The sequence below is a fragment of the Kogia breviceps genome, chromosome 3 (genome assembly GCF_026419965.1).
Source record: "Kogia breviceps isolate mKogBre1 chromosome 3, mKogBre1 haplotype 1, whole genome shotgun sequence".
NCBI lineage: Eukaryota > Metazoa > Chordata > Mammalia > Artiodactyla > Physeteridae > Kogia > Kogia breviceps.
In genome coordinates, this window is record NC_081312.1 from 183,360,654 (window position 1) to 183,373,148 (window position 12,495).

Sequence of the window (12,495 nt, forward strand, 5' to 3'; positions counted from 1 at the left end):
GGGGAGAAGGTAATGGCCATACCATTCTTGCATGAACAGAGGGTGGAAAAAGCAATGAAAGAGTTACAGTGTTTGCAAATCTATAAGGCTCTCTAAAGGCTCAGTACCAGGTGAAATCCTGCCCATTCACAACTCAGCAGCAAAGCTTAGAATGGAGATGGGGAATGATGAGAAACTCGCCACCTATAAGGCAGCGGTACTGGGGTCACAAAGCTGTGCTGGTAAAGGCTCCTTCTAAACGTCAGAGCTATGTGGTCTGGGAAGTGGTGAAAGGACATTCCCTGTAGCCATGGAATCTACACGAGGTATTAGATGATTTTCTGTGTCAGTTGGTGGAGACTTACTTCCTCTCCTCTCTTCAAATGAAGAAATTCTGCTGACATTTTAAATTCTCATATTTTGGAGAATGTGCGATAAAACATATGGCTCATTTAGATTCTTAATACAGATTTTGAAATATGTCCAGGAATCGGAGATTGAGGTCATAGGGTTATCCTGAAATCCAGATTATCTAATTTTAAGGCGACAAAGACTTACTCTTTACAGATACCACTCCTTCCCTTTTTTGAGGCTATGCTTGTTTACTTATTTATGCAATTAAACATTATCTAAAATAAATGTCACAAAAATCAAATCATTACAGTAGAATTAAATATAATTACAATCAAGTATAATAAAGACAAGGTAATTAAGTAAAGATCATTACTGTAATATATAATTAATTGGGTAATAATAGAATCAGAGGATTATATGTTCATTTAAAAAGAACTTCTGTATGCTTCTTTAAAAAGAAGCATACAGATGATTACAAAACAATGTAATTATCATTCTTATGATGTTTCTATAACTGTATGTAACTTATAATTAGACATTTTATAATGGAAAAGTCTAAAGAATTTCAGGGGATCATTAAGATCAGCTCAATTTATACTCATGGAGAAGTTCACTTGGTTCATTCTCTTGGTATGTGGCCTTGGAACAATCTAAGCCTCATCTTACTTATCTGAAGAATGGGCACGATGAAGAAAACGTAGTCGTGATGAGATGTCAAACGTTTCAAAAGCATAAAGTAAGTGCTTGATAATAGGTAGCTACTCTTACTAACATTATTCTTGTTAGTTCGGAAAAAAACTTTACATATTTTTTTCTCAAATCTATTTAAACAAAAAAGGCCAGGCAACTGCAGGACAAGTACAGACAGTATTCTCAGTGAAAATACTTACCTAAACTCTTTGCCTCATATGTGATTTTAAATCCTCGTCCTTCATTACTATTATCAGAAATGAACTGGACAAACATTTGATTATCTGAGGTGAACAGAGTGGATGAAGGGTGACTGCCACAAAAATGCCCATTTCCTCCATGGGGTCCCAAGGGTGGAGAAGAGGTATCAGGTCCATTTTTCAGCTGGAAAGACAAATTAAAATGGCACGATTTCCTTCATGCTGATAAAGATCATTGAGGTGTACAAGTTCTACCAGTTTATAGCCCCGGAGGAGAAACATCACCATTTCGTTTTCTGAATAAAGTATGTAGAGAAAGCAGTTAGAAAAAGCAGCACACAAGACCTACCACCAAGTAATCCCCCTGGTTGCAAGACGAGTCTCTGTTTGGAATCTGGAAGGGCTGTTCAAAGTGGACAGCGATAGTCAGGCCACTCTGAACCCGGACATGCCAAGAGCAGTTCAGGTTGGGGGCGTAGGTCTCTGCGTACCCAGGTGATGTGATAATCCCCCGGTCTGCGTGCAAGTATCCACCACAACCTTCCCAGGAAGAAGCAAAGATAACACATTTAAATAACACTCACAACTGGATTTTGATGCTTTTTCTGTTGGTCTTGAGAATTTTCAAAGTATAGGCAATAGAAATGTGGTTTGAAACTCACTCGGGACCAAAACATGTTGGAAACAATTAGCGCAACAAGCTTGGACAGAGCACGCGATCCTGGGTCCTCATTTTGTTTTTGTTCCTAAGATAGGGACGTAGAAGTAAGGAGCAGCGACAAATCCCTTAACTTTCATGAAGCTTACTTTGTAGGGGAGTCAGATGTACAACAAACACCTACATAATTACTATGTGAGGTGGTGACACGTTCTACAAAGAAAGATGAAGGGGGAGAGGGAAAATGAACTATACTGCCTGGGGCAGTTAGAGAAGGCCACATTACCGCAGTCGTATCCAAGCAGAGACCTGATTGAAATGGGGGGTCACATCCTAAGTGAAGTCAGTCAGACAGAGAAAGACAAATGTCATTTGTTATCATGTTTATGTGGAATCTCAAATACATCACAAATGAACCTGCCTATGAAACAGAAACAGACTCACAAAGAGAGCAAACGTAATGGTTACCAAAGGGGAAAGGGGGGTGGGGTTAGGGATAAATTTGGAGTTTGGGGTCAGCAGATACAAACTACTATATATAGAACAGATAAACAACAAGGTCCTTCTGTATAACACTGGGAACTATATTCAATGCGCTGTGATAAACCATCATGGAAAAGAATATGAAGAAGAATGTATGTCTGTGTATAACTGAGTCACTTGGCTGTACAGCAGAAGTTACCACAATATTGTAAATCAACTAGACTTCAATAAAATAAATTTAAAAAAGAAAAAGAGAGACGGGGAATCAAGACATGAGAGTGTTCGAGAGAGAAGCCCTGCAGTCCAGAAAACAGCTGGCGTGAAGGCTGCTGTGTTAGTGGCTCGTCACAGAAGTCAGAGTGGATGAGGCCGAACGAGAGGTGTAAACGGTTAGCCCGGTAGGTCGTGCAGGCCCCTGCAAGGGCTTATTCTGAGTAAGAAGAGGGACACGTGGAAGCGTTCTGAGCATCCGAGTGGCATGATCTGACTTCAATTTTAAAGACTCACTCTGTCTGCAATACCTCAACTCTAAGGAAGGGCAGGGAAGAGAAGCGAGAGGTCCAGCACGGCGGTGACTTCTTGAGTCCCAGGAGGGTTGACACGCGCCTGGACTAGGATGGCAGCGGTAGAAATGGGCAGCAGTGGTTGGACTCTGGATATATTGCGAGGGTGGGACCGTTGTGGTTGGTTGATGAATGGGATTGACGGAGCCAGAAAAGAAGAATCAACGGTGATGCAAGCTTCCTGGCTTAACTAGCTACAAGAATGTACTTTCCACTTCCTAAAATTGAGAAGAATGTGGAATGAGCAGGTCTGGGGCTGGGGGAGGTTAAAAAAAACGGTGGGGGGCGAGAGTTCGTTCCCCACACGTCAACTTATACAGCGCGAGCTGTCACGCGCCTGTCCACGAGCCCCGTGAGAGAGAGTGAGAGGTGGGAGCTGAGAAGACAGCGGATGGAGCTTATTTGCCGGCTGTCAGGGACCCACCCGAGCATCAGCGAGTGAGGGCAGGAGTTCACACGGCTAGCTCAAGCGCAGAGGTGGAAATTTACCTTAGGTCTGTCGAATTCCCAAGCCCATTCCTTAAACCACTCTGCAGCTGGCCCCCCTTGCCTGTGTGGGCCATCGTTTATCCTCAGTTGGTCCCTACTCTATAAAAGGCATACATAATACTGGAGAAAACATTCATTTTTAATGTCGAGATGGATCATCTACTTTAAAATTAGGTTTTTCAGTTAAAAATATGAGAGTCTTTAGAAATTTCACACTCTGTGGGCTACTTTTTCACGTTAATCCAGTGTGGGTTGAACATGATTGTTTGGACGGCACATTTTGTCAAGTATTGAAAGTCTCAATCATACTCCACACGATAGCCTGCCACATAGGAAGCACACTGTCAGACTCACCAAATTCATATTTCAAACTCCTCCTGCCAACCTTTCAATGAATCATTTCAACCAAGGGATTTATGACGACATCTCCTACATTACTTTGACTGGTTATTTCTTAGGTTGAAGATATCTCTGACTTACTGCTCCTTTGATGTGTTATGGAGATGTACTGTCTTCCGGTTCCAGCCATCAGCTAGGCTGAAATTTTGTTTTAAACATCTTACTCTTGTGCCTACCGTGGAGGGAAGATGCCCTGCCCAAAGAACTGAAGATGGGGGCTCATTCATAAATGTTTCTTTCTTTTTCTTTTCTTTCTTTTTTTTTTGATTAAGACTTAATACCTGACATCAGGATAACCCCCAGAGGCTGGACAGAGACCTGTGTGCTCTGACTTAGAACCTGTGTCCTGGCATTGAAAAATGAGCAGAGTGTATTAGGGAGAGAGCAAGAGGTAGATGAGATGAAATGAATTCGAACTGTAAGAACATATTACTCTTGTGAAATGATGCATTAAAGCCCGCTCTGGTTACACTGAAGTCCGAGGTGAACTGAATCACCATGTACTCTCCAGTAGACCGGATGGGTCCAGGGATCTCTCGGCCACAGAGAACTGCGAGCTCCTGGGCCATGCTGTTGTCTCCTACGGCCAAAGAAAGGAAACGTCAGTGTGAAAATATGATGTCTTAAGAGTCTCCTCCACAACTTATTTACAAAACAGAAATAGAGTCACACATGTAGAAAACAAACTTATGGTTACCAGGGAGGAAGGGGGTTGGGGAGGGATAAACTGGGAGATGGGGCTGGACATATACACAGTACTCTATATAAAATAGATCACTAATAAGGACCTACTGTAAAGCACAGGGAACTCTACTCAGTGCTCTGTAATGACCTATATGGAAAAAGAATCTAAAAGAGAGTGGATACAGGCATACGTATAACTGATGCACTTTGCTGCACACCTGAAACTAACACAACACTGTAAGTCAACTAAACTCCCATAAAAATTATTTTTAAAAGAGTATCCTCCACCATCATTGCAACCCAGCCAAAGTGCCTCACACATTATTCTCAAAAAATCGCCATTCCTAGGAGGCGGCAGGGTTACCAAATAGGGGACATTCCAGGGGTTACATCATTGTGGCTCCAGTTTGTAACGGTGCCGCCTGTCTTTTTCTTTAACCTTTTTAATAACAACTTCTTTGCCAGTTCCCACTGCCTTTCCAAAAACTGGCTGACAGTTCTTCCTGGAACGAAAACTCAAAATGAGAGGACGTGAGATTGGGAAGTAACTGAGGACCAGCGCTGATACGTGCTGTAGATATTGATCTAAACTAATCTGACTGCTGAAGGTCAGGTATCTAAAAAAAAAAAAAAGTTTGATTTTTCAGCCCCAGATCCGATGCTAATGTTATAAGGTCATTTGCCCAGAAGTCTGCCTTCACCTGCAGAGGGGTTTTCTTTTTTCTTTTCATTATTTTGTTGTTCATTGTTTGTTTTGCCATTATAAGAACACATTTCTCTCCATGTATGGAGGATGAAAAAAGATAGTGTCAGCAAAATGTGGACCTCCAGAGACATCAATGAGAGCTGGGTAACCCTCAAGGCCCTTTTTCCTTTGGCTTTTCTCTTGATTATAAATTTTGATCAGAACAACTGTCTCAGTCAAAGCCTGAATGGAGCAAGGACTTAGATTCCTTGGCTGGGAAAATATGTTGTTTTTTCCCTAAGGCAGAGAATTAATTAATTTGAAACTTAAAAAAAGACAAAAATAGAATATGAGACATGAGGAAATTTGCCCTTTCACTCAACTAGCAAAATGATTCTTTTTTGACATTGATCACAACCTAAAACTTACTCATTATTAACTACTTTAGAAAACAAGTTATCAAATGTAGTAGCACAGCTATAAATACACGATGCTTGGAAAGGCATTCTTTACAGGGGTTCTGACCTCTGGAAATTTCTGCATTTTTTATCATTCAAAAATTTATCTGTGACTCCTTCTGCATTCTTATCTTCATTATGTTATTTTGCTACACATTTCACCCCAAATCTGTTGACTTATTCTCTAATTAACTACATCACAAAGCTTTGAAGCTTATTATATGTTGTTACTTATTTCACATGTGTACATTTTATCTCTCAATGAGACTGAGTTGGGTCTACTGATTTTTGTTTCTTTCCTAAAGAAAGAAAAAAAAGAGGAAAGATGATAGTTCTTCTGGACAATGTGCTGATGGCAGATGGTTGATAGGAAAAGGGGGGAAAGTTATGGTTTACCATCTGATCACGTTTGTATGACTGACTTGAGTCTTCACTTACTGCCCAGCTCCTACAGAAGGAAAGTAAAGCACCTCGCCATTTGATTTTTCTCACTATACTTAGTGGGGGTCTAGGGTTAAGGGGATAAGGGGGACATGAAAATGCACATCTGCCACCAGTGGGCCAAAATCAAACACATGCTTTGGTCCAAAAAAAAAAAAAAAAAGTAAAGCTCTGAAGCATTTTTCATTAATCGCCAAAATTTAACAAACTGAGAAGTTCATAGAAAACTCTATGCTTCTCATATCTCTTGGAAAATAAGATCCACAACACCGAGCCTGCACTCCTAGTAGCTGCCCCTTTGATTCTGTCCGCCAGTTGAACACCTTACTAGATGTCACCTGCTGTCTAGGCAGGCACTGGGGTTGCAATATGTGTCATGCAGGGCAGTGGTTCCCCAGCTTCAGAGACTCCACCACCAGGAGGCAGGGACCCGGGTCAGGCGAGGGGAGCCCCTCACATTGGAGGCAAAACTTAAGGAGGTGCCAGAGACCTCAGAAATCAAAATAAAAATATTTTAGTGCAACATTTCAAAAATTGAAATTTCATGTAAAATGAACAAAATATTAAAATTTTAAATAAAGACAGGATCTGACTCTGTACTTTGTCCAATCCTGCCTTACTCTCCTCACCCTGATCTTAACCTTAACTGGAGACACATCTAGGACCCATCCAAGTTTCTAGTTTAGTTGGTCTGGGATGGGGCATAGAATTTGCATTTCTGACAAGTTCCCAGGTAATGCTGACGCTGCCCATCTGGGGACCTCACTGTAAGAGACACTGACTAAAGGATATGGCCTCCCTATTCTCCTCTGTTCCATGCAAATCGTGAAGCACAATTCTGTGCACTTTGCATTGAAGCATTATTTATTTCCCTCACTCATCGCATAGCAATACCACACCTGGGTACAGAGGAAAAAATGAAACAATATTAGCCCTTAATTCTACCCATTCTACCCCGGGATTCAGTACACAACAGAAACTTGAATACATTGCAATTTTAAATACTTTTCACACTTGGATCTTAAAGTCATAGGTATAAAATATCAAGGTTTATTTCCATAGCGTTTCAATAAGAAAGCAGCACAACCTGGAAACTCAGATTATAATTTCCTACTTAAACCACAGGGAGTGTTTCCTCTTGGGAATGTAATGCTCTCCCTAACATAGTGTGCAGATTATTTTGCTCCAGGCAATTCAATGCTTTCCTTATGTTCTGCAGAAATGGTGGCCAATTCTAGTATCTCATGCTTTCACTGACCATAACACCTGTGCATTTCCATGCAAATGGATGGAAGCAGTAAACAAGTATGATTATAATTGAATGTAACTAAACGTGTGTCAGGGTTGAAACTTGGTAGTTTTTTTGTTTTTTAAACGTTTCTCACCGTCTCTTATCACAAGTTTATCATAGCTGCATGTACTATGAGATTCAATGTCCAGGGAAAGGATGTTGAGTTCCACGGTGGAATCAGGAGCCTGGATAAGCCACATACAGTCAGCGCCATTACTGTAGCTTTCAGGCCAGCCTGGGGAGTAAAGAAAGACTGGAGCATCTCCCGTCTGCAGGAACCCACCACAAGCACCTGCGGAACGAAAAGCAACATCGTTGAAACACCTCTGGCAGAAAAGAAGGTAGCATTTCACTTGAAAGCCACAGTTCCATACTGAAACAACCAAGTAAAACAATTTTCTCAAAGAAATTTATACATATTTTATTAAATCCACTGATTCAGACAGCTGTGATTTCCATAACTTTAGTTTTTTTTTTTTCGTGGTACGCGGGCCTCTCACTGCTGTGGCCTCTCCCGTTGCGGAGCACAGGCTCCGGACGCGCAGGCCCAGCGGCCATGGCTCACGGGCCCAGCCGCTCCGCGGCACATGGGATCTTCCCGGACCGGGGCACGAACCCGTGTCGTCTGCATCGGCAGGCGGACTCTCAACCACTGCGCCACCAGGGAAGCCCGATTTCCATAACTTTTTGAAAAAAAACACACTGTATTCTACTTTTTCCACCATAGTTTTACCACCTAACCCAATTATTAATGAGTGCCTATCATTTGTCAAGCATGAAGTAAGTCCATATGGAAGACCCTATTATTATCGTTACCAAGGTAGAACTTTGTTCACGTTTCCAGTGTGCTTTAGCGTTCACCTTTTTTTAGCATAGCTATTTATCATGCAATTTATATTAGGCAACTTTGAAAACAAATTCAATTTGGTGAAACGAAGCATTCAAAAAAGTTTGTGAGCTTATAATAACAACAGCCTTTTTTTTTTTTTTTTTTTTTTTTTTTTTTGCTTTTTAAATAACCATCTTGTTGAGTTATTATTCACTCACCATAAAATTTACCCTTTTAAATAGTAATTTACCCTTTTAAATAGTTCAGTGGTTTTTAGTATATTCACAAAGTTCTGCAATCGTCACTGCTACCTAATTTTAGAACATATAATTTCACCACCCTGAAAGAAACTGGATACTCTTTACCACTGATTCTCTGTTCTCTACTCCACAAGTCTATGGAAACCACTAGCCAACTTTCTGTCTGTATGGATTTGCCTATTTAAGACATTTTATATAAATATAATCATACTATATGTGGCCTTTTGTGACTGGCTTCGTTCACTTAGCATAATATTCTAAGGTTCGTCTGTATTCTAGAATGTATCAATACTTCTTTCATTTTAAGGCAGAATAGTATTCCACTATACGGATATACCACGTTTCGTTTTTCCATTCATCAGCTGTTTGATATTTGGGTTCTCTCCTCTTTTTCACTATTTATGAATAATGTTTCTATGAACATTCGTGTATAAATTTTTGTGTGGACATATGTTTTCAATTTTCTTAGGTATATAACTAGGAGTGGAATTGCTGGATTGTATGGTAACCCTGTGTTTCGATTTTTGAGGAACTGCTAAACTGTTTTCCAAAGTGGCTATAGGATTTTACATTTCCACTAGCAATGTACAAGGGTCCCAGATTCTCCATATCTTTGTCAATAATTGTTATTATCTGTCTTACTGATTATAGCCGTCCTAGTGTTAAATGCATATTTTCTAGTATACCACTTTAATTCATTTGTTCTTTATTTAACTGTATATTTCCGAGTTTTTTCTGTGTGGTTATTCAGAGAATTACAATTAACATCTTAAGTTAAGACAATGTAGTTTGGATGAATATTAACTTAATTTTAATAGTATACAAAACTTGGCTATAATATAACTCCATTCCTGCCCACCCCCATCTTTTATGCTATTATTGTCATAAAATTATATATTTAAACATTATAAGACCATCAGCATAGTTTATTATTATTGCCTTATACAGCTGTCTTTAAATCAGATAGCAGAAGAAAAGAGCTGCAGATGAAAATACATTTATACTGCCTTTATATTTACATATGTAGCTGTCTTCACTACCTACTGTCTAGCAGTAAAGACATGCTAGGGTCATTTCATTTCATTCTGAAAGCCTCCCTTTAGCATCTCCTGTAGCATAGGTCTGCTTGCAATGAATTCTCGCAGTTTTCATTTATCTGGGAATGTTTTAATTTCTACTTAGTTTGGAGGATACATTTTCTGGTTATAGAATTCTTTTTGTTTTGTTTGTTTTTGTGGTACGCGGGCCTCTCACTGTTGGGGCCTCTCCAGTTGCGGAGCACAGGCTCCGGACGCACAGGCCCAGCGGCCATGGCTCACGGGCCCAGCTGCTCCGCAGCACGTGGGATCTTCCCGGACGGGGGCACGAACCCGCATCCCCCGCATCGGCAGGCGGATTCTCAACCACTGCGCCACCAGGGAAGCCCCTAGAATTCTTGATCAACAGTCTTTTTTACTTCAGCACATTGATTATGTCATCCCACTGCTCTGACCTTCATGGTTTCTGATGAGAAATGAGACGTTAACCTTGTTGAGTATTATTTTTACAAGACAAGTGATTTTCTCTTCGTGCTTTTTCAAGATACCCCTTTTCTTTAGCTTTGATAGTTTGACAGTAGTATGTCTAGGTATAGATCTCATTGAGTTTATCCTACCTGGAATTTTGGGGATTCTTGGATGCGTAGATTAATATTTTTCATCAGATTTGGGATGTGTACAGACATTATTTCTTCAAGTATTCTTCTTTTCCCTTTCCCTCTTTCTTTACCTGGGACTCTCATTATGCATACATATGTTGGTATAAATGATAGTTTCTGAAGCTCTGTATAATTTCTTCATTCTTTTTCTTTCTTTTCCTCAACAGGATAATCTTAACTGACCTACATTCAAATTCAGTGATTCTTTCTCCTGCCTGCTCAGATCTGTCATTGAGCCCACGCAGTGAATTTCAACTCCAAAATTTCTAGTTGGTTGTTTTTTCTTTCAAAAATACCTATCACTTTATTGATATCCTCTATTTGGTGAGACATCATGCCCATACTTTTCTTTAAATCTTTAGACATGATTTCTTTTAGTTCTTTAACATATTTACAATAGCTTATTTAAAGTCTTTGTTAAGTAAGTCTGACATTTTGGCTTTCTCCAAGACAGTTTCTATGGATTGCTTACATTCCTTTGCAGAGGCCATACTTTCCTATTTCTTCATGTGTCTCATAATTTTTTGTTGAAAACCAGACATTTTAAACCATGTAATGTGGCAACTCTGGAAACCAACCCCTCCCCTGAAGTTTGCTGTCACTGCTCTTTGTTCAGTGGCTTTTGTGCGCTAATTCTGTAATGTCTGTGTTAATTGTTGTGTGTAACCATTGAAAAGTCTGTGTTCAGGTTAGTGATCAACAACTGATTAAACAGAAACTCCTTTAAATGTCTTGAACCAATAATTCTCTCACTTTTCTGAGTCACTCTGTGTGTGTGTGTGTGTGTGTGTGTGTGTGTGTGTGTGTGGTATCTACAAACCAAACTTTCAGAGATCTCTAAAGCGATTTCTAGAAATTGTAAGTAGAATATCTTATGGACATCAAACCCTTAACTATTATGGAAAATATAATGGAAAACCAGCATTTTTAAAATAAACATCTAATCTTTAAGTATTTATGAAATTGAAAGGACACCTGAACATATGGAGGAAGGGTTTTGAGACTGTAATTACTCTTCTTATTCATTTGTGTATTTGGCCCTTATTAGTAGGAACCTTTGAAATATTAGTCTGCACTTATCAGCCCCTAAAAAGAATTTCATTTATTACCAAACACACCTGTAGCAATGGTAGGTAAAGGTCCAACAGAGGCATTCATTGCAAACCACTCCAAAAGGAATCCTTTCCCTGAGATTGAAGAGTCAGAAGAAAACTGAAATGTCAAAGAACTTCTAGTGGAGCTCAAAGAGTCAGTCTGGGTACCACAATAGGTTCCAATCAGGCGGGAATGAATGCCAGCCCCATCATAAATCTGCATGGAAAAGACAGATAATAGAGCACTGAACTCAGCCAATCACCTCCATTTTTCTTCATAAATAGAAAACCAAAAGGATAGCTTATAATTTTATCATCATGGAAAAAATGATAAACCAGTAAACATTATATATCAGTTTAAAATAGAAAGTGTCATGAAGTATAAACTATGATTACAAGTAATTAGATGTGTTTTAAAATTACATCTTTCCTGCAGAATTATATTAGTAACCGTGCTCCATGTGATATAGCTCATTATTCGATTTACAGTAAAATTTATGGGTGGAAAAGTAGGAACCAGGATAGTGGCACAACAACAGTGCCTATTAAATGTGCTTTGGGGCCTCAAAAGGGAGGTATTAGGAAGAAAGGGGAAAAGTAACAAGAAAAAGGAAAAGTCTAATGAGAGAAAGTGGCCAGGTATCCTGAAGGAGTTCACATTTCCAAAGAAGTAAAGAAGCAGAATTAATAACAAAAGAATCACAGCTTGTGAGGGCTCAGCATACTCAAAGCACGCAAGAAATCTCTTTCATTTGGTTGAAAATGTTACATAGTTAGAGACATATTTTGTGATAGTTTCCAAATACGTAATCTTGAGCATGTTTATTTTTTTCTTCACATGTGGATGGATCTCTCCAATTACATTTCATATCCTCCCCTCCATCTTGTAAATAATTTGAACAAGTTCGTTATACGTGTTATTACATATTTCTTTATTGAAGCTACTATATAAGCTCAGAATTCAAATTAGCTAATAATTATTTCCAACTTACTGAGCATCTATCAAGTACTAGGTTCTATGTGAAGCACTGTGGACCTAAAATGAATAAGACAGAATCTTGGCCCTCAAGAATCTGATAGTAAAATAGTGAAACCCATAGAAGCAGAAAGTAGAATGACGTTTACCAGGAGATGGGGGGGAGCGAGAAATAGGGAGATGGTCAAAGGGTACAAAGTTCCAGTTATGCAAGATTAATAATTCTGAAGATCTAATGTAGAACAATGTGACTATAGCTAATATTA

At 39.4% G+C, this 12,495-nt stretch overlaps 1 protein-coding gene across 1 annotated transcript in view; it reads right to left on the reverse strand.

Annotated features, from left to right (window-relative positions):
- Positions 1 to 12,495, reverse strand: part of CUBN (cubilin) — a 269,145-nt gene that overhangs the window by 94,487 nt on the left and 162,163 nt on the right. The window contains exons 39-43 of the mRNA XM_059059248.2: positions 11,278 to 11,470; positions 7,469 to 7,666; positions 4,249 to 4,395; positions 1,573 to 1,763; positions 1,224 to 1,407 (exon numbers count right to left, since the gene is read on the reverse strand). Of these exons, the coding sequence (XP_058915231.1) occupies positions 1,224 to 1,407; positions 1,573 to 1,763; positions 4,249 to 4,395; positions 7,469 to 7,666; positions 11,278 to 11,470 (913 nt within the window). The remainder of the gene's footprint in view (positions 1 to 1,223; positions 1,408 to 1,572; positions 1,764 to 4,248; positions 4,396 to 7,468; positions 7,667 to 11,277; positions 11,471 to 12,495) is intronic.